At 35.4% G+C, this 20,710-nt stretch overlaps 1 protein-coding gene across 1 annotated transcript in view; it reads left to right on the forward strand.

Moving 5' to 3' along the window:
* The window catches only part of THEMIS (thymocyte selection associated), a 161,628-nt gene that overhangs the window by 56,922 nt on the left and 83,996 nt on the right, over positions 1–20,710 (forward strand). The window contains exon 3 of the mRNA XM_036903853.2: positions 9,382–9,840. Within this exon, the coding sequence (XP_036759748.1) occupies positions 9,382–9,840 (459 nt within the window). The remainder of the gene's footprint in view (positions 1–9,381; positions 9,841–20,710) is intronic.

The raw sequence follows: 20,710 nt of genomic DNA on the forward strand, positions 1-20,710 counted from the left end.
TATATGTTTGGGTTAATGTTTGGAGTCTCTATTCTGTTCCATTGGTCTGTGGCTCTGTTCTTGTGCCAGTACCAAATTGTCTTGATTACTGTGGCTTTGTAGTAGAGCTTGAAGTTGGGGAGTGAGATCCCCCCTACACTTTATTCTTCTTTCTCAGGATTACTTTGGCTATTCGGGGTCTTTGGTGTTTCCATATGAATTTTTGAACTATTTGTTTCAGTTCATTGAAGAATGCTGTTGGTAATTTGATAGGGATTGCATCAAATCTGTATATTGCTTTGGGCAGTATGGCTATTTTGATGATATTAATTCTTCCTAGCCAAGAGCATGGGATGAGTTTCCATTTGTCAGTGTCCTCTTTAATTTCTCTTAAGAGTGTCTTATAGTTTTTAGGGTATAGGTCTTTCACTTCCTTGGTTAAGTTTATTCCTAGGTATTTTATTCTTTCTGATGCAGTTGTGAATGGAATTGTTTTCCTGATTTCTCTTTCTATTGGTTCATTGTTAGTATAGAGGAAAGCCACAGATTTCTGTGTGTTAATTTTGTATCCTGCAATTTTGCTGTATTCTGATATCAGTTCTAGTAGTTTTGGAGTGGAGTCTTTAGGGTTTTTTATGTACAATATCATGTCATCTGCAAATAGTGACAGTTTAACTTCTTTGCCAATCTGAATTCCTTGTATTTCTTTGTTTTGTCTAATTGCCGTGGCTAGGACCTCCAGTACTATGTTGAATAACAGTGGGGAGAGTGGGCATCCCTGTCTTGTTCCCAATCTCAGAGGAAAAGCTTTCAGCTTCTCGCTGTACAGTATGATGTTGGCTGTGGGTTTATCATATATGGCTTTTATTATGTTGAGGTACTTGCCCTGTATACCCATTTTGTTGAGAGTTTTTATCATGAATGGATGTTGAATTTTATCGAATGCTCTTTCAGCATCTATGGAGATGATCATGTGGTTTTTGTCTTTCTTTTTGTTGATGTGGTGGATGACGTTGATGGATTTTCGAATGTTGTACCATCCTTGCATCCCTGGGATGAATCCCACTTGGTCGTGGTGTATGATCCTTTTGATATATTTTTGAATTCAGTTTGCTAATATTTTGTTGAGTATTTTTGCATCTATGTTCATCAGGGATATTGGTCTGTAATTTTCTTTTTTGGTGGTGTCTTTGCCTGGTTTTGGTATTAGGGTGATGTTAGCTTCATAGAATGAGTTTGGGAGTATCCTCTCCTCCTCTATTTTTTGGAAAACTTTAAGGAGAATGGGTATTATGTCTTCCCTGTATGTCTGATAAAAATCCAAGGTAAATCCATCTGGCCCGGGGGTTTTGTTCTTGGGTAGTTTTTTGATTACCGCTTCAATTTCTTTGCTGGTAATTGGTTTGTTTAGATATTGTGTTTCTTCCTTGGTCAGTCTTGGAAGGTTGTATTTTTCTAAGAAGTTGTCCATTTCTTCTAGGTTTTCCATCTTCTTACATATAGGTTTTCATAGTAGTCTTTAATAATTCTTTGTATTTCTGTTGGGTCCATCGTGATGTTTCCTTTCTCATTTCTGATTCTGTTGATGTGTGTTGATTCTCTTTTTCTCTTAAAAAGTCTGGCTAGAGGCTTATCTATTTTGTTTATTTTCTCAAAGAACCAGTTTTGGTTTCATTGATTTTTTCTATTGTTTTATTCTTCTCAATTTTGTTTATTTCTTCTCTGATCTTTATTATGTCCCTCCTTCTGCTGACTGTAGGCCTCATTTGTTCTTCTTTTTCCAATTTTGATAATTGTGATGTTAGACTATTCATTTGGGTTAGTTCTTCCTTCTTTAAATATGCCTGGATTGCTATATACTTTCCTCTTAAGACTGCTTTCGCTGCATCCCACAGAAGTTGGGGCTTTGTGTTGTTGTTCTCATTTATTTCCATATATTGCTGGATCTCCATTTTAATTTGGTCATTGATCCATTGACTATTTAGGAGAGTGTTGTTAAGCCTCCATGTGTTTGTGAGCCTTTTTGCTTTCTTTGTACAATTTATTTCTAGTTCTATACCTTTGTGGTCTGGAAAGTTGGTTGGTAGGATTTCAATCTTTTGGAATTTACTGAGGCTCTTTTTGTGGCCTAGTATGTGGTCTATTCTGGAGAACGTTCCATGTGCACTTGAGAAGAATGTATATCCTGTTGCTTTTGGGTGTAGAGTTCTATAGATGTCTATTAGGTCCATCTGTTCTAGTGTGTTGTTCAGTGCCTCTGTGTCCTTACTTATTTTCTGTCTGGTGGATCTGTCCTTTGGAGTGAATGGTGTGTTGAAGTCTCCTAAAATGAATGCATTGCATTCTATTTCCTCCTTTAATTTTGTTAGTATTTGTTTCACATACATTGTTGTTCCTGTGTTGGGTGCAATATATTTATAATGGTTATATCCTCTTGTTGGACTGGACCCTTTATCATTATGTGATGTCCTTCTTTATCTCTTGTTACTTTCTTTGTTTTGAAGTCTATTTTGTCTGATACTAGTACTGCCACACCTGCTTTTCTCTCCCTATTGTTTGCATGAAATATCTTTTTCCATCCCTTGACTTTTAGTCTGTGCATGTCTTTGGGTTTGAGGTGAGTCTCTTGTAAGCAGCATATAGATGGGTCTTGTTTTTTTATCCATCCAGTGACTCTATGTCTTTTGATTGGTACATTCAGTCCATTTACATTTAGGGTGATTATCGATAGGTTTGTACTTATTCCCATTTCAGGCTTTAGATTCGTGGTTACCAAAGGTTCCTGGTTACTTTCCTTACTATCTAAGAGTCTAACTTAACTCACTTAGTATGCTGTTACAAACACAATCTAAAGGTTCTTTTCTATTTCTTCTCCTTTTTCTTCCTCCTTCATTCATTATGTATTAGTTATCAATTTCTGTACTTTTTGTCTATCCCTTGATTGACTTTGGGGATAGTCAATTTAATTTTGCATTTGCCTCCCAATCAACTGCTCCACCCTCCCTACCGTGGTTTTACTACCTCTGGTGACAGCTATCCAACCCTAGGAATACTTCCATCTATAGCAGTCCCTCCAATATAGACTGCAGAGATGGTTTGTGGGAGGTAAACTCTCTCAGCTTTTGCTTATCTGGAAATTGTTTAATCCTCCCTTCAAATTTAAATGATAATCTTGCCGGATAAAGTAATCTTGTTTCCATGCCCTTCTGCTTCATGGCATTAAGTACATCATGCCACTCCCTTCTGGCCTGTAAGGTTTCTGCTGAGAAGTCTGATGTTAGCCTGGTGGGCTTTCCTTTGTATGTGATCTTATTTCTGCCTCTGGCTGTTTTAACACTCTGTCCTTAGCCTTGATCTTTCCCATTTTAATTACTATGTGTCTTGGTGTTGTCTTCCTTGGGTCCCTTGTGTAGGGGGATCTGTGGATCTCCATGGCCTGAGTGACTATCTCATTCCCCAGATTGGGGAAGTTTTCAGCAACTACCTCCTCAAAGACACTTTCTATCCCTTTCTCTCTCTCTTCTTCTTCTGGTATCCCTATAATGCGAATATTGTTCCACTTGGGTGGGTTGCACAGTTCTCTCAATATTCTTTCATTTTTAGAGATCCTTTTTTCTCTCTGTTCCTCAGCTTCTTTGTATTCCTCTTCTCTAGTTTCTATTTCATTTATTGTCTCCTCCACCGTATCCAACCTGCTTTTAATACCCTCCGTCGTGCTCTTCTGGATCTCTGACCTGAATTCATTCCTGAGTTCTTGGATGTCTTTCCATACCTCCATTAGAATGTTGATGATTTTTATTTTGAACTCCCTTTCAGGAAGAGTCATGAGGTCCATATCATTTAAATCTTTCTTGGGAGTTGTATTAACAATTTTACTCTGGACAAGGTTCCTTTGGCGTTTCATGTTTGTATATGGCGCCCTCTAGTGTCCAGAAGCTCTATTCTGGAGCTGCTCAGCCCCTCAAGCAATGTCGGGGGTCACAGGGGAGCGGTACTGGTGCCTGGGGGTAGGAAAGAGCTGTTCCCCGCCTCCCGGCTGCTGTGCCTGTCTCCACTGCCTGAGCCAGTGTGCCGGTCACACAGGTACAAGTTTTTGTCCCTGAGAAGCCAGAAATGGATCCCTGCTTTCCACAAGCAGCTGGAATCCCAGTCTCCCCAGGAACTCTGCCTGTACTAACTTTCCAACCCTGTAGTCTTGCGAGTCTCATGAAAGCACCATGAAATGTAGGTTTGTGCTCCCAGAGCAGATCTCCAGAGCTAGGTATTCAGCAGTCCCAGGCCTCCACTCCCTCCCTGCTCCATTTCTCTTACTCCTGCTGGTGAGCTGGGGTGGGGGAGGGGCTCGGGTACTGCTGAGCCACAGCTCTGGTACGTTACCCCGTTCACTGAGGTCTGCTCTTTTCTCCAGGTGTGTGCAGTCTGATGTCATCCTCTTTCCTGTTGCTCTCTCAGGATTAGTTGCACCAATTAAATTTTCTAATTGTATCCAGTTTTAGGATGAAGCCTCTGTCTCTACTCTCACACCACCATCTTTAATCCTCTCCTAGACTACCATTATTTTTGCCTCATAATATGACTGAAGAAAAGCTTGAGTGGAAGTAGAAATGTTAGCTCTGCCATCTTGTTATTCCTTGTGTTTGTTAGTTTTATTTTCAGTACATGGTTTCTTTGAAGGAAATGTTTAGTGATTTATCCATTTTTGAGAGAATTACTTATTTAAAAACTATGATAATATATTCTGTAAACCCATTTCTCCTGTCCAGGTAGCCTGCAGCACAATGAAAGAACATGACTTTTGTGTGTGCAGCATTATCAACCTGCGACAGTGTGTTTTCCTAGATATATAACAATAATAATAACAATATTATACCCAGTAGTAATAGTAGTATAATTCCATTCAGGTTCCCAGACACAATTCTAAGGTGGTTAAGTGGGAGGGGTTTTTCCCACACATAACACCAGGCAATTCTCAAACACCAGCAAGGTGTTGGAGAACTCAACTCAATTCTGATGCTATCTGTCCGGAGACAGCACCAGATTCCCCAGGTTAAGGGCTCCATCCCACAAAACTGCCCTTCACCTCCCCACTCCAGATGCTGGATACAAGCCCCAGGCATAACCTGTGCTTCTGACCTACTCCCTGTAGATTGGAGGTTCCTACAACATCCCCTTTGGGTTAGATTAATTTGCTAGAGTAGCTCACAGAACACAGGAAAACACTTATATTTACCAGTTAAATGAAACATACTGTAAAGAATACAAGTTAACATGCAGATGAAAAGACACATAGGACAAGGTCTCAAATAAAGGAGCTTCTATCCTCATGGAGCTTGGCACCTAGTTTGGTGGCACATGGAGGTGTTCTGGTTCCCCAAGTATAGAAGCTCTCCCAGACGGAGAAGCAGTATCCAACCGAGGAGAGAGCAATAAGCTCTGCTCAGGGGGTTTTGTGAGGACTTCACTGTGTAGCCATGATTGATTAAATTGTTGGCCATTGGCTGATTCAAACTCCAGCCCCTGCCCTTGGGTGGGGTCCAAGAGTCTCTCAATAACATGACAAAACACCTTTAAGATTCTGCAGTGTTTTCAGGAATCTTCACCAAATATACCTGGCCAAGCCCTTTCATACAAGCCCTTCACTTTGGGAAGTTCCCAGGCCTCCCTTGGAGGCCTCACCTACACTTACAGGCACATGGCCATGTGACCTATTGAACAAATGAGATTAACGCCAGTCATTGTCTTAATTATCAGTGAAGCTTATGTTGTTACACTGTTTGATTTAAAAAATTCTAAGACTTTCTGCACCTAAAAGGAGGGTCGACACCCACCTTGAAATTTTCCCTGTTAGCTGATGATAGACTGGACAAGTAATTTATGATTTACAATAATAATGAAAGGTTGAAAATGTAACTCCATGAGTGAGCCCTTCAACTACAGAAGCAAAACCTACCATGATTGTTATAAAATTTTGTGTTTGATTTATAACCACTTCATATTGCTCTTTGGAAAATTAAATTATATCATACATGTGAATTTCTAGCACTTTCTAACCAACTAATATTTTAATCATCCCAGTTTTGATGACATGAAAGGAAGATGAGAATTAGTAAGTAAAGTTCACTATATAATTTCTTATCTCAGATGGAGGGAATACATTTGGCTGGAAGTGAGAAAGTAAAGTAGAGATGACATTAGGAAAAAAGATTGTTAACTCTTCACAATGGTTTTGTGATATGCATATTAAGCAATATTATGATACACAGGGAAATTTTAATTTTTTAAAATTATTTTTCCTATTGTGGTGGGAATTGCTGAAATATAGAAAAAAGTAGAAAACAAACTAATGAGCATAAGTTCTGCAAAGTGAACCAGGAAATTATTCTTTCTCTTCTCCTATTGGTGGGTCTGGAAAAGCTGATCTGTGCAAAGTGAGGGCAAGCCTGGAATATACATATTTTTTAAAAAGGAATCAGCATGTTTTCATAATAAATGTCCTTAAGTCATATATGTGACAGGAAGGTGGCCTGGTGTAGTTTTAAGAGTGTAAGACTTGGATGTCAAAGGTTTGATATGAAATTCCAAAGACATGACTATGAAAATCATAACAATTCTTATATTCCCCAGTAATTTATTTGTTTTACTGTCCTGAAAAGATTATTTTGACGAGAAATAATGCATATGAAAAAATTCATTCAAACTTGTAAATTTCTAACCAAATTTCAGTTGTTACTATTATTATTATCAATAATGATTATAGATCATTAAGAATTAGTTAAAAGTATTAACTCCCAAATAATATTCAGGGACAAGATCTTAAAGACTAAGTTCACTTGTTGACTAACTTTCAACATATCAATTAATTCCTTTTCCTTATAATTTTTTGTTTCTCAAATGACATGCTCTTTATGAACAATTTCTCCTACTTTGAGAATAATAATATTCATTTTAATAGATGCTATGATCAAATTTGAAAGTAGAAATCCATTTTCTCTCTGTTTTTCAGCTTACTTTATGAAGATTACATATCGGCTTATTTTATAAGTACTTTCATGATCACTCAGCTCATGATAGGTGTTTTGATTTTCTTTGAAAGTATAACAAATAATATTTTCTCCAGTACAAAACTATCATACTCTTTGTGAAAAAGACAGAGGAAAAATTGGTCAAATTTAAAGCTAAGCAGGCATATGGTGCTTTTGTTTATTATGAAATTGAAATTCCAATATGACATCATATATAAATAAAAACTCTCCCTAGCTTATATGATCTTAAGAAGCTGTATATAAGGAGGGACTCTGGATTGACTGCTGTAGGGTAGGAAGAAACAAGTTAATCATATTTTTTCCAGTACTCTGCCACTTAGTATTACACTGAACTGTGTATTTAATCATCCTCTAAGGGAAAACACAGATTCACAGATTTTTCTTACAATAGAGACATCCAACAAGACAGCTCTGAAGTGTATGATTAACTTGAAATAATGGTGGCCCTTAGGGTTTCAGGCTTTTTCCATTTCATAACATTTTAGGTCTGTTATTACCTTAGGTGAACCCAATTCCCTAAGAAAGAAGATGCTGAATTAATTCTACTGTGACTTATGTCATCAATATAGCTAGGATAGAAATAAAATGATGTGTCTCCACCATTTATGAGATTCTAGGTAGCTATTTTTTTAAACTTATTTCACAAACACTGTTGAATTTTCTATACCCTGAAAAGGATTGTGGACTCAAAATAAATCTTTACACACAAATAAGATTAAACATGTGCATGCACACACCCACACATACACACGCACACATACACACAAATTCATTTACTGTTTTTTTGGATTTTCCCTGATATAGAATGTAATAAAATAAGAAGGTCCTTCAAAGCAAATGTTCCTTTGCCTTGCTGTCTTCAAGCACACCAGACAGCTATAAACACTCTTCAATTTCTAAAGTTTTTTGAGGACATACTGCCTTACTCATTCCTGGCCAGAATTGTATCACCCACACTTTTTCAGGAGGCTTATATATACAAATAACCAAAATCCTATATTTTTCATTTGAGCGAAGATTGACTACAAATATAAGTACTTCTAAATCTTTGTACAGCAACCCAAAGTAGAGACAAAAGACTTTGTAGCATAGTTAAAAATGCTGTGATGTATATTTATATGTGAACTTAATTGGAATGTATTTGTTGAGTAAACTAGTAAGTGATTTTTCCAAGCTATAGCATCCTGAGCTTTTAATACACTATATTCTTAGTGCATGCTAGCATATAATATTATCATTAATTTACTTCTGGATTAAGAAAGCAATTATCTAATTTTTCTTATGTCCTTTTCTTCCCCTGGAATTTATTAAAATCTGTTCAATAAATAAATTTCTGAAAGTGCTACAAAGCATAAAATAAAAGCAAAATAACTTAAAGGGAAGAATTAAACATGCAAGCATAAAAAGCTGTATCTTAAACAGTAAAAATTCATTATTTTAGTGACTTTCCCAATAATATTACAGGAAAAAATTCAAATAGTGGAACTATGGTAAAACTGGAGAATGGGAAGAAAGAATGATATATAATCAAGAATATTCAATCCAGAACAACTACTGAACCCAGGTAGCACTGTCCAAGGACAGTTGTGTGGAGCGCTAATATTTCATGATATGTTGGTATTGCAATTTATTACTGGATGTTTCCCCAAGAGTTTTAAAATCAAGAAATCTGGGAAATTCTGCATGTTATATTCCCCTCTTGTGAGTTACAGTGCATCTAAAGCTTCTGACAAAGTTTTAAATTAATTGGAAATATGTAGATATAATTTATTGTGGTAGAATACAGATAACATAAAATTTACCATTTTAAAGTGTACAACTCACTGTTGTTCAATACATTACAAGTCTGGACAACCATCACCACTGTCTAGTTCCAGGTATATAACTTTGTAATTATTGACTATGAAACAGTTTCTTTCTGGAATATCTTTTAATATTTGTGCATCTAGAGAATATGTTTATGAAAACACTGATCTAATCCAATACTCTGATTTTAAACATTAAAAATAAAAAAACATGATCTTGAAAGATTAACTAACTTGCTCAAGATTACATGGGTAGTTGGGATACAGACAATACCTCAGATTTCCCATTTCAAAGCACAAGCCTTTTCAATTGCAAGGTTTTTTTTGCCCTTGTTTTCTTGTATGTTTACTAGATCTGATGATCCAGTAATATACAGACAATACATTAAAATTTCCTAGAAGAAATCAGGATTGAAACAAGTATCCTTAATCTTTAAAAGGGTACATTACTTTTAAAAGCTACATTATACTTGTTTTTAACTCACTGTGATTTTCTTATGAGAACTTTCATTGTAAGTAAGAACTATCTTTAATTCACACAATTCTCTTCTTAGGTCTTTTTAAGATTGTGGCTGATAAAACTCCATACCTTACTATGGAAGAAATTACAAGGACCATCCATATCGGGCCAAGTAGACTAGGGCATCCTTGCTTCTATCATCAGGAGGATATAAAACAAGAGAATCTTGTTGTAAAGCAAGGTGAAGAAATCATGCTCGACTCGGTGGAAGAGATCAATGGAGAAATAATGGTGAATTGTGGAGTGGTAAGGAATCATCAGAATCACTCATTCACTTTGCCTTTGTCACAAAAAGGAGAATTTTATGAGTGTAAAGATGAACATATTTACACCCTGAAAGAGATCGTTGAATGGAAGATCCCCAAGAATAGAACACGAACTGTGAAACTTACAGATTTTTCAAATAAGTGGGACCTAACAAATCCATTCCCTAAAGGCTTTGACGGTGCTCTGATTCTCAAGCCTGTGTATGAAATTCAAGGTGTGATGAAATGTAAGTATATACTTCTAATAATGCTCTATGAGCATGAGCATTGTGGGATTTGGGAAAGAGAAAAGCTTTAGAGTCTGAAGAATAGGACTCTGTCCCTAACTTGACCTTTAAGCCTGCTGAGAGTTAGATTCTTCATCTATAAATAGGCAAACCATGCACTTGTTGCAAGGATCAAATGGAATAATATATATAAATGTATATTGTAAATTGTGTGGTGCAATCCAAATGGGAGGTGCTGTAATTGTAAGGTATAGACAGATTAAAATATTAATTCACTTTTATCACTGCCAGTTAAGCATGGTCAGAAAAGAGCTGTTTTTTTAGAAAAGGGCATTTTTGGTTAGAAAGGGACTTTCTTCTATGGGGAGATTATCAACAAAGAGGTAAGGATGCAGAATTTCCTTACTATGTTGCTTCCTTCTATTTTTTGTGATAGCCTTTTTTTCTTTTTTTGAACACCCATTACTGATCATAAATCTTTCTAATAGCTGGGAGTCTCTCTGACTTAAGGGAAAATGATGGGACAAATTAATTCACACAGAAGCATGTTTTAATATCTAACCTTCACAGGATTGTTTGCATTTTAAAGTAGGAATAGCTGGAGAGAGTACTACTACTCCAACAGAATTAAAACCTTGAATTTAAAAATTATGGTACACCACAGGGCAAGTATGGGACAAAGGCTTCTTCTATATTTGAAATCAAAAGTCCTGGATTCTGATCCTGGGTCAATAACTTACTAGGTGGTGGCTTTGGGAGAGCCAATTAAACTATGTCTATGCAAAGGGGACAATGATGTCTCTTTTGCCTACCTCTTAGAGTTGCTTTTGAATGAAATAAGATTCTATTAGGGTACTGCATATACACCTGAGGAAAAAAAGCAATATGTGAAAATGTTTGGTCCAACGGTACCTGTTGGATATCTCAAATTCTGCTTACTCTGCTCCCATTAGTATTGTTGGTCACTTACACAATTATTGTAAAAATTGATTTTGGGTGGATTATAAAGCTATATTAAATTTGTTACATGCAAATAATTAACCATAAGTTAATTCATTCATTTAAACTACAGGTATAGGTAAGAAATTACTCTTAAGTAGTGTTTTTTTTTGTCATACTACAAAAAAGTTGAGGCCACAGCATGATTGTTCATATTGCTTTTTTTGATTGAAATATTGTTGACATACAATGTTATATTGGTTTCGGGTATACAACACAGTCGTTCGACAGTTACTGGTATTATTCAATCCTCACCCCCGCTAGTGCAGTTACTATCTGTCAGTATAAGAAGATGTTACAGAATCACTGGCTCTATTCCCCATGCTGTGCTACCATTCCCACGGCCAACTTATATTGTGATTGAGAATGTTTGTTTCCTTTTCCATGATTCTTTTTAATATGACAAGAAATGAAGTCATGGTGAATTTGCAACCTCACATTAGTGGTCTGTTAGCTATTATAAATTGTGCAGTCAAATTTAGAACTGAGTTTTCTTCAATTTTTGTAAATCATGGTAGCATTTTCTCATTTTAAACTTTGTTAATTTTCTAAAACCATTGGCATCTACAATCACACAGCTTCAAATGAGAGTCAACCCAGAACCTAAGCATGTGAACAAGGTTGTTGCAACGTTTAGTGAATTTAGATTAGGGATCAGGAAAGTCTTCTTTTAGGAAATCGCTTTTGAACTAAGACTTGAAGGATAAATAGTAGATAGTCAGGCAAAGATGGAGGGGACAATATTGGAGGAAGTGGTGACAGCTTGAGGGAAAGCAGATAAGCAAAAGATTAGAGCTCCAGTGTAAAAAAAGAGAGAAGGCAAATTGGGGCAAATATCAAAACGTGCAATGAGGTAGTGGAATCTATTATGGAGGGTCTTGAAATGTATGTTAAGGGGTTCACATTTATCCAAAGGGCAAATTAATAAAGATTTCTCAGCTAGGAGGAACAAGGCCAGAGTTGTATAGTGAAGCCATTGGGTGTGTGACTGGCCTCTAGGGGGTAATACAATAATGGTATCAGAGGGACTCTGAATCCTTGGTATTTAAGAAGTAGACCAGCAAGATTTGGAGGATAATTGCAAAGGGGGAAGAAGTCAACCCGATTCCTAGGCTTTGGACATGTTTTACAGGTTGGATGGTCGTGCAGTTAATTAAATATATACATTGACACAAAAACAGAAGATATTAACGGAATTGTTTAGGTGGACTTAAATACGGTTTACTGCTGACCAAGTTCCCAGAAGAATGTCTTTGGTTGAAATAAAATCCTTCCCAAAATGTTTTCATTCAATTCCCATTCTTTAAATGATACTAAAGTTGAATTTCGATTTTAATTATTTTGGGTCTTCAATGTCTTAGGGATTATTTTAAACATTAGTTCTTATTGTACAGCAATTTGGGGACAGTTGCTGTCTGAGACTGCTCTGTATGTGGACTGACTGCAGAATATTCTCTGGGAATAGAAGATGGGTGTTCAACATAAAAAAGCCCAAATATTTAAAGTGTTGTTGCTATAGGCATTTTTCCCTTAAATATAAAGTGCAGATTGTTGTTTAATTCAATTGTGGTCTTGTTTTCCATTACTCTTTTTGATATTGAAGATTCAAATTTGCCTTGAAGTCAAGGGCACATTGCTTCATAAGCTGCTACTCAATGGCCTTGAGTGTCAGGTGCAGTTCAAACCCTTCTTGTCTTGAGTCCTTCCTTTACAACATGACAACAAAAAGAATAGGTCTGAGCCAGGGATAGGAGACTTTAGTAAGAAACCTAAGGGGAAATAAAAAATGAAAAAGATTGAGAACTACAGGAAGCTTTGAAATATTGATTTGCTGAAAAGAGAACAGAGCAAGTAAGTAGAGAAAAGAGGGAACATAAGATATTCTATTGCTAGTGCTAGTTTTTAATATGTTATTAATGTGAAAATTTAGGCTGCATAAAAAAGAACAGTAGCAGAAGAGTTTGAATGAAATATTTCTTCCTGAAAACTCTCGATCATCCCCATGTCAGCCCTGAAACTCTGCTAACTCTCACTATACACTCAATGATTTTTTTAAGTGTCTTTTGAAAAAAGATATAAATAATAGTCCAAGACTTTTAACAACTGGTCTTATATAAGTCATAATAAGATATGTTTGTGCCTTTTGTAGGATGATAAAATTTGTATTAGAGTAACAAATGAAAGGTATAATATTTGCAAAGGAAAAATTGAGTCAGCTGTTTAAAATTGCTTCAAAACATGAGAAGTCTTGGTCATTGAAACCTTTTAAATAGTGTTATGTTTTGATATGTAGATTGATAATTATTGCTTCCCTATCAAGAGTTCAAATGCTACATTTCATTGTAGGAGAACAACTCAGAGCCTTCCAAACTTGGGAGTACAATTTTTGCTCAGATATGACATATTCATTGATTTATAAGCAGAGGGCTGAAAGCATATACACAGAATACTGATATCAGAAAGGCACTGACTATTGTATATAAGTTGTAAATGAATAGGAGAAAAAAACGTTGATCTTTTCGTGATCTGAGGCCTCCTCTTTTCCTCATTTTATTAAAAAATGTTTCAATATTTATTAAAATCAAAGAAGTCAAATAGTGGTGAAAAGACTTAAAATTAGCAGCAAACCTTATGCCCTTGACCATTCCCAAAGTTCTGCCCCATTCGGCTGCTCCAAAGTAACTTTAAATTAATTTTATGCCTGCTTTCTTGTATTTGTATTTACATTTCCAAATGATATAAGCGTCTTGCTATTTTTCAAGTCATTACCTCAGACAGTAACTACTCACTTCCACATACAGTGATGAAGATTTAATGCTCTTATATTCCTACTTGCTCTTCCCTTTTCCCATTCTTTCAGCATATGGTAAAATATGGTTAAGCATTAGGGTTTTCATTTTTGTGACAATTCATTGCTGAATCAAGTGTTGTATAATGACTATAATTCCATTTCTGTATAACTCTCTGTTTTTATGTAATGATGACCTTACTGTTTCATTGCTTGGTTTTCTTCCATATTCTCCTTGGTCTTGTAGTATTCTCCAGTATCTCTGTTAGAAAAAGCTGTTCAACACAGTTTTCCTCAGAGCCCAAACTGTTAGAAGATCTACCCTTCCTATTATTTTTTTTCTCCTGAAGCCTTCTGTCCCCATGCTCCAATCTGAATTGGTTGCTCTCTACACTGACCACATAGGTGCTTGTTTTAGTCAGCTTGGGCTGCTCTAACAGAATACCATCAACCAGATGGCTCATAAGCAACAGAAATTTATTTCTCACAGTTCTGGAGGCTGGAAGTCTGAGATTAGGGTGCCCACGTTTTTGAGTTATGGGGAGGAGCCACTTGTAGCTTGCAGACTCCTGGCTTCTTATTGTATCCTCACATGTGGAGTGCAGAGAAGGAAAGTTCTTTCTAGACTTTTATAAGGGCACTAATCCCATTTATGGGGGCCCCACCTGCATGACCTCATCTAATTCTAATCACTTCCCAAATACCATCATATCAGGGAAGGGTTTCAACATGTGCATATGGAGGCCACAGACATTTAGTCTGTAAACTTTCTGTCTTGGGCTTCCATGTGAAAACATCCTGATGCTTCCTTTAACTTGCTTCTGTGTTTACCAACAACTTCTGTAGTCAAATAACTTCTGCCTTGGTTTTCTCTAGTTTTGTGGAGCCCACTCCCCATTTGCTTCCTGAGAAAGGTACAGAGGATATTAATTAGTCAACTGGGGGATCTGCATGTTTCAAAAATGTTTATTACTCTACTCACATAACATTGATAGTTTGGCTACTTTTAGAATTCCAGGTTGCAAATAGCTTCTCACAATGGAAAGCTTTGCTCCCTTATCTTCTACTTTCCGATATTGTCTTTGAGATATTATCTGTGATGTTCTGAAGTTTCACAGTAATATGCTTTGTGATGAGTCTGTTCTTTCACTGTGATGATAGTTTTCAGACTGGAAATTCAGGTCCCTCATTTCTGAGATAATTTCTTTGATACTTTCCTTTCAATTATTCTCTTCTCTTCTTTGTGTAACTTCTCATCTCCTATTGAAGCTCCCATACTTATCTAGGACAATTTTCTTCTCTATTTTATGTCTCCTTGCCTTTGGCTTACCTTCAGGGAAAATTTCTTAACTACATTTCCAACTGTTTTAATGAATTTTTAATTTCAGCTATCACATTTTTAATTTCTAAGAGTTATTTCTTACATCATTTTTTAAAATGTTAGCATTTTCTTATTTTAAGAATGTAATACCTTATCTCTCTCAGGATATTTTATAATTTCTTGAAGTTTTCTCCTGTTCTTTGCATTTCATCTGCCTCTTTTGAGGCTTTTAAGAAAAAATTTTGATCTTATTAAATGTTTTCCTCAAATGCCTGGTGATTATTTGTGATTTGTTCATATTTACATGTGAGGCACTTTTAAAAAATTTTGTCAGTGAGGTACTATTTATATACAAGCTCTTTGTTCATGAGTTTAAGGTTTCATTTTGCCAGTTTTTTCCTTGAAGCATTCCCCAAAGTCAAATTCTGTGAATCTTTCCTCTAGGACTTACTCAGCTTCACCTGAGAAGACTCTTCTTGATATCTTCTGGAGGTTCTAAAACTATTGTAGCTGAGTGGGGGAGCTGCTGACATTTAGACTTACTTCCTTTCCCTCCATTCCAAGCTTCTGTCTGCTCACTCATCCCCAATTTCCAGGTTCTGGAGGCTGGTGTCTAATGTTTCCTGCAGAAAGAGAAGTGAAGTGGGGGTCACCTATCTTCCCCACATTACAGTTGGGAACCTGGTTTTAACCACTCTTTAAGACATTCAGTCTGCTTGTATTTTTGCCTGCTAGCTTCTCTTCTACTTTCAGAAGAGCCTGATACCTTCAATTTGCCAGCCTTTTGGGGCTTCAATGGAGCATTGTACTCTGACTTCTTAGGCACAAATAGGCTTTCCTTTTTCTATTCTGCCAAATCATTTACCATTCCTCCATCTGAGTTCTGTCTTCATTTAGTTTAAGGATTTCAGACAACTTCCAAATGCACTGAAACTTTTTCTCTTTTTTCTTAAGTAAATGTTCAATATTCAGTAAATCAAATACATGAATGAATACATGAAACAACTAGAATAATTGTTTCTGTACATATATATATATTGCACAGTAAAAAGTTCCTCTTTAGGTAACCAGAAGGCTTTCTCAATCACCATATCCAGATTTGCTTTATTATGATGGCATATTCATGAATTTAACAGCTAAGGAGAATGAATATTCACTTCATGGAACCAAAGTTGATATCATTTATATTCATATAACAGGTTCAATTTTTATTAGAGATGCTTTTCCTAATATGTCCATGAAACTACTGTGATTTAGCATAGTATTTAGAATCAGTAGATAATCTAGTCAGCTTCCATTTCATTTTCCCCTTTAGGCAGTTATCTTATTGCTAATAGAAATATCAAATAGCACACAGAAGAAAGTAGTTTTTAGTATATGTTTATGTATTTATGTATTGCACTAACTGTGTGCGTTCTCAAGAGAAACAATAAATATATATAAATTTAATACTATATACTATATATACATAATTATATATTACTAATTAATCTTAAGGATTTGGCTCATGAAACTATGGGGCTGAAGTCCTATAGGAAAGACTGGCAGGCTGTTAACTCAAAAGTTGATGCTGCAGTGTTGAGGCAGAATTTCTTCTTCTCTAGGAAACCTTAGGTTTTGCTCATAAGGCCAAATGATTGGACGAAGCTCAGCCACATTACCGAGGTTAACATTCTTTATTTAAAGTCAACTGATTTAGATGTTAACTACATCTAAAAAATACCTTCACAGAAACACCTAGATCAGTGTTTAAGTAAGTAGGTACTAAGTTGACACATAGAACTCTCCATCACAAACATTAATGGAGAAAACATGGTGAACCGTTTCATCCAGTATAAGAAAATTGGTTATTCACTTTTCTTAGCATTTATAAACTAAATGGAAATGTAAAAGACAGAGTAGTGTTAATAAAAATCCTGTGTTAAATGAAAGTATATTCATTTTAAATGACTTGATTTCTCAGTGAGGGAGAAATAATTTTTTTTGCTGCAAATGTTAGAGAGCAAAAGGCATATTCTTTATTTATAAATACAAACAGCAGTAGAATCAGAGGAGAACCATCTAATAAAATGGACATTCACAGCATAGTTTCTCTTAAACTATAATGAAGCTAAGTAAATGGAAAAAAATTCATGTAATATTCATAAAGAAAATCAAGACCAAATGGGTGAATTGTAAAGCAAATTTTAATTTAAAAGTTTGCAGTGAGGCAGAGCTCAGAAATCATTAGTGCATCTAATAAACACCATATAATAAAGAGTACAAGTTATGCAAAAAGATGAAGAAAACAATTCACTAAGTATTCACTCTCAATTCACACTGAGAGCGGGAGATAAAATTTATGAACATACTTTTGGGAAAAGTAAGTATAGCCTTGGGAAGTAAATGATAAAGAAATCAAACTTAGAAACTGAAAATTTCCAATAAATATATGAATCATTATTATTACTAAATAGCAATATAGGAAGAACTAGAAATTGAGAGAAACTGCAGGTTAGTGTTTACAAACTTATTTTAAAAATATACAGACCCATCATCTCAACTTCAAGACTTGAATAAGATTATCTCAGCAGATTTCCAGCACTACTACTACTACTACTAATTCAGGTGCAATTGCAAAGGATAGGTACTCACATGCTGAACTGAGATGAGAGTATTCCAGAATTGAATAATTAACTGTCCAAGGAAATGCATTGCCCATCATTAACCAAACTTAAATGTAAACCTTTATTTTCTCTTTAAAGTTAATTTTTAGTGGGGTCCCACAATTCATACTTAGCTAAAAGAATTGTTACAGTGGGAAATGCAGAAAAGAACCACATTATGGTTAACATAAACCGTAACTGCGAAGGGAGTTTCCCTGAAAGAGCAGGCAGAAAGACAAAGTTCAATGAAATGACTCAGCAGCATAAAGAGGAAACCAGTGCTACCTTTTTAGAGAAAATGGAATGCAAATTTTTTCACAAGACCTCTCTTTGGATAATCAGAACACATATCTAAGAAAGAACAATTTATGTTTGTCCAGAAAGAAAATTTGGGAAGTTTAAGCTAAGGTTGTACGAATATATGTTCTTCTTACTTCAGATTGGTTTAAAACTGGAAAATTTGTAGTAAACTCCTCCAGGAATCTCTCATGGTCAGAATTACTGCTTTATTATCTATTATTTTGAAGTCAAGATTACCTTCCTGGGAAAGTTTTCTAATTTAGCTTACACTGTGTAACCAGTTTTTTTGTGGGGAGGATTACATTTTTCCAATTGTAAGATAGCAAATGCATCCTTAAAGAATTTATAACACACACACACACACACACACACTGCTTACAAAATGTAAGCAGGGGTAACCTAAAACCGATAAATTCATACAAATTATATCATTTTCTCTCCCCTCTTGCTTTAAAAAATATTTTTATAAGAGCATCTAACCCTTTATTTTAAAAGAAAAACAAAACAAAAAAATGTTGATTTCTTTATCTTTCTCCTGAACACATTCTTAGATATAATAATATTTGTCATAAAAATTAGTTAAGACTATTCTTAAATTTGAGGATGTCTTTTCCAAATTCTAGGTAATTTTAAACAAATGTAAGTTTTCATTTTAACTTTTGCCTATGGAGAACTTAAAACATGTAAGAACAAAGAGAACAGTACAAAAAATCAAGTGGTGTTTTGTTTTAATGTGTTAAGAGACAGGACAGCAAAATAACAAAATTTGAGATTGATGCAAAAAGCAATTAGGTAAATTGAGCTGTTAGAATACTGAGGATCTACGGACTTCATGGCAGTTAGTAGAAAGAAAGGCAAATGCTCTGTTATCAGCTTCTCTTCCCACTGTGTTGGTCAAATTAATCTGCCAAATTCCTAATTTAATTTGGTCATTTTTAATCTCAAATATTGTGATTTCCTTCTGAAGTAGTTATACATTCTTCTGCATGGCACTCGTGGGTCAGTTCATCCATAGTCTTGAGTGGGTCTCTTGTCCAGATCCCATGGCTCTAGTTTAAAATCCCAAGGCTGTATTACATGTTAATCACTGACTATAACCTATTTTTTCTGGCACCTTATCTTTGATCATGGCATTCTTACCATCTGGGACATAGAGAATATCCTGTCTTGGCTCGCAATTTCTCCCCATCCTTAAAGATGCATGTTGCAGCAGCATCTTTCATATCTATCTTTATCTTCATTCCCAAACTAAATGTGTTATTTCTTTCATTCTTTTTTCTGCCTACTGTAATTTTAATTGAGCTTTTTATATTACTCCACTTTCTCTGCTCTCTTGGCATAACAATTATACTTAAAAATATTTTTAGTTATTGCCTTAGAGTTTGCAATATACGTTTTAATCTAAGTCCACTTTCAAATAACACTACATCACTTCAGTCCCTCTCTCCTGTCCCTCATAACACTGCTGTCATACATTTCATTATCCACGAGCTGTTGTCATCCACTATATTGTGGCTATTATTATTTTGAACAAACTGTTATCTGTTATGGCAATTAAGAGTAAGAAAAGTAAAATATTTGCCTTCACTTATTTCCTCGCTAATACTCTTCCTTTTTTTATGCAGATCTGAGTTTTTGACCTATATCATTTTCCTTCTCTAGGAAGAACTTCTTTTATATTTCTTGCAAGGCAGGTCTACTGGTAACAAAAGCTGCAAATTTTACCTTTACCCTCTTAGGGTTTTTCTTCTGGGCTTTAGAATTGCATTTATATTACACAGATAAAGATGAGAAAAGCATACAAATTTATGTTTTATGTGACGCAAAAGCTTTCAGAAGGAAACAAAGACCCAAAAATTGGTAAAACCTGCATGTGTTTACATTGGGTTGAACAAAGAGAGGCAATTGTGGAGAAATAACTAAACTATGCAGGTAGGCTAAAGGAAGGTGAGAATTATTTTAACAAAGTCTGTTTGTACAGAATTCTCTTGGCTGTGACTCCTTGTTGAAGAATGTTTCTTTTGTCCTGGTATAGGAAAGGCATCTTTCATGTGTGAGTTTTTAATCTCCTGTTTTCAGAAAGAATAGGGGAGATTAGAATGATCTTGCATTTGCTGTTTTTCAAGTACTATTAGCTCAAAATAATGTTTATGGCAAAGTGATATATTTTGAGGTGGCATATTCGGCCACCCTTGAATTCTGTAGGACAATTTTGCTGGATACAGAATATTAGGTTGATTTTTTCCCCAACACTTCATATATACTACTTATTCTCTTCTTTCTTGCTTGGTTTTTGAAGACAAGTATGGTAAAATTCTTATTTTTCTTCTATAGGTGATATGGGCTTTTCTTCTGTCTTCTTGAAGTTTTCTATTTTTTGATTTTCTGCAGTCTGAATATGATATGTTTGGTACAGTTTTTTTTTGTATTTATCTTGCTTGAGGTTCTCTACACTTCATTAATTTTGGGAAATGCTGACGCATATTCAAATACTGTTTTGTTCCTTTCTCCTTTTTTCTCTGTCACTCCCATGGTGGTGGGCATGCTGTAACTTTTGTAATTGTCCCACAGTTCTTGGATATTCTGTTCCATTTTTTCATTCTTTTCTGTTTGTTTGATAATATCTTCAAGCTCCCTGATTCTTTCGTTAGCCATGTCCAGTCTACTAATGAATTCATCAAAGCCATTCTTCGTTTCTGTTACCATGTTCTGAATATCTAGCATTTATTTTTTATTTTTCTGAGAGCTCCCATCTCTCTGCTTACATTATCTATCTTTTCTTGCATTTTATTGCATTAGAGCCATTAGTGTATTAAT

Source organism: Manis pentadactyla, chromosome 12 (assembly GCF_030020395.1).
Source record: "Manis pentadactyla isolate mManPen7 chromosome 12, mManPen7.hap1, whole genome shotgun sequence".
Taxonomy (NCBI): domain Eukaryota; kingdom Metazoa; phylum Chordata; class Mammalia; order Pholidota; family Manidae; genus Manis; species Manis pentadactyla.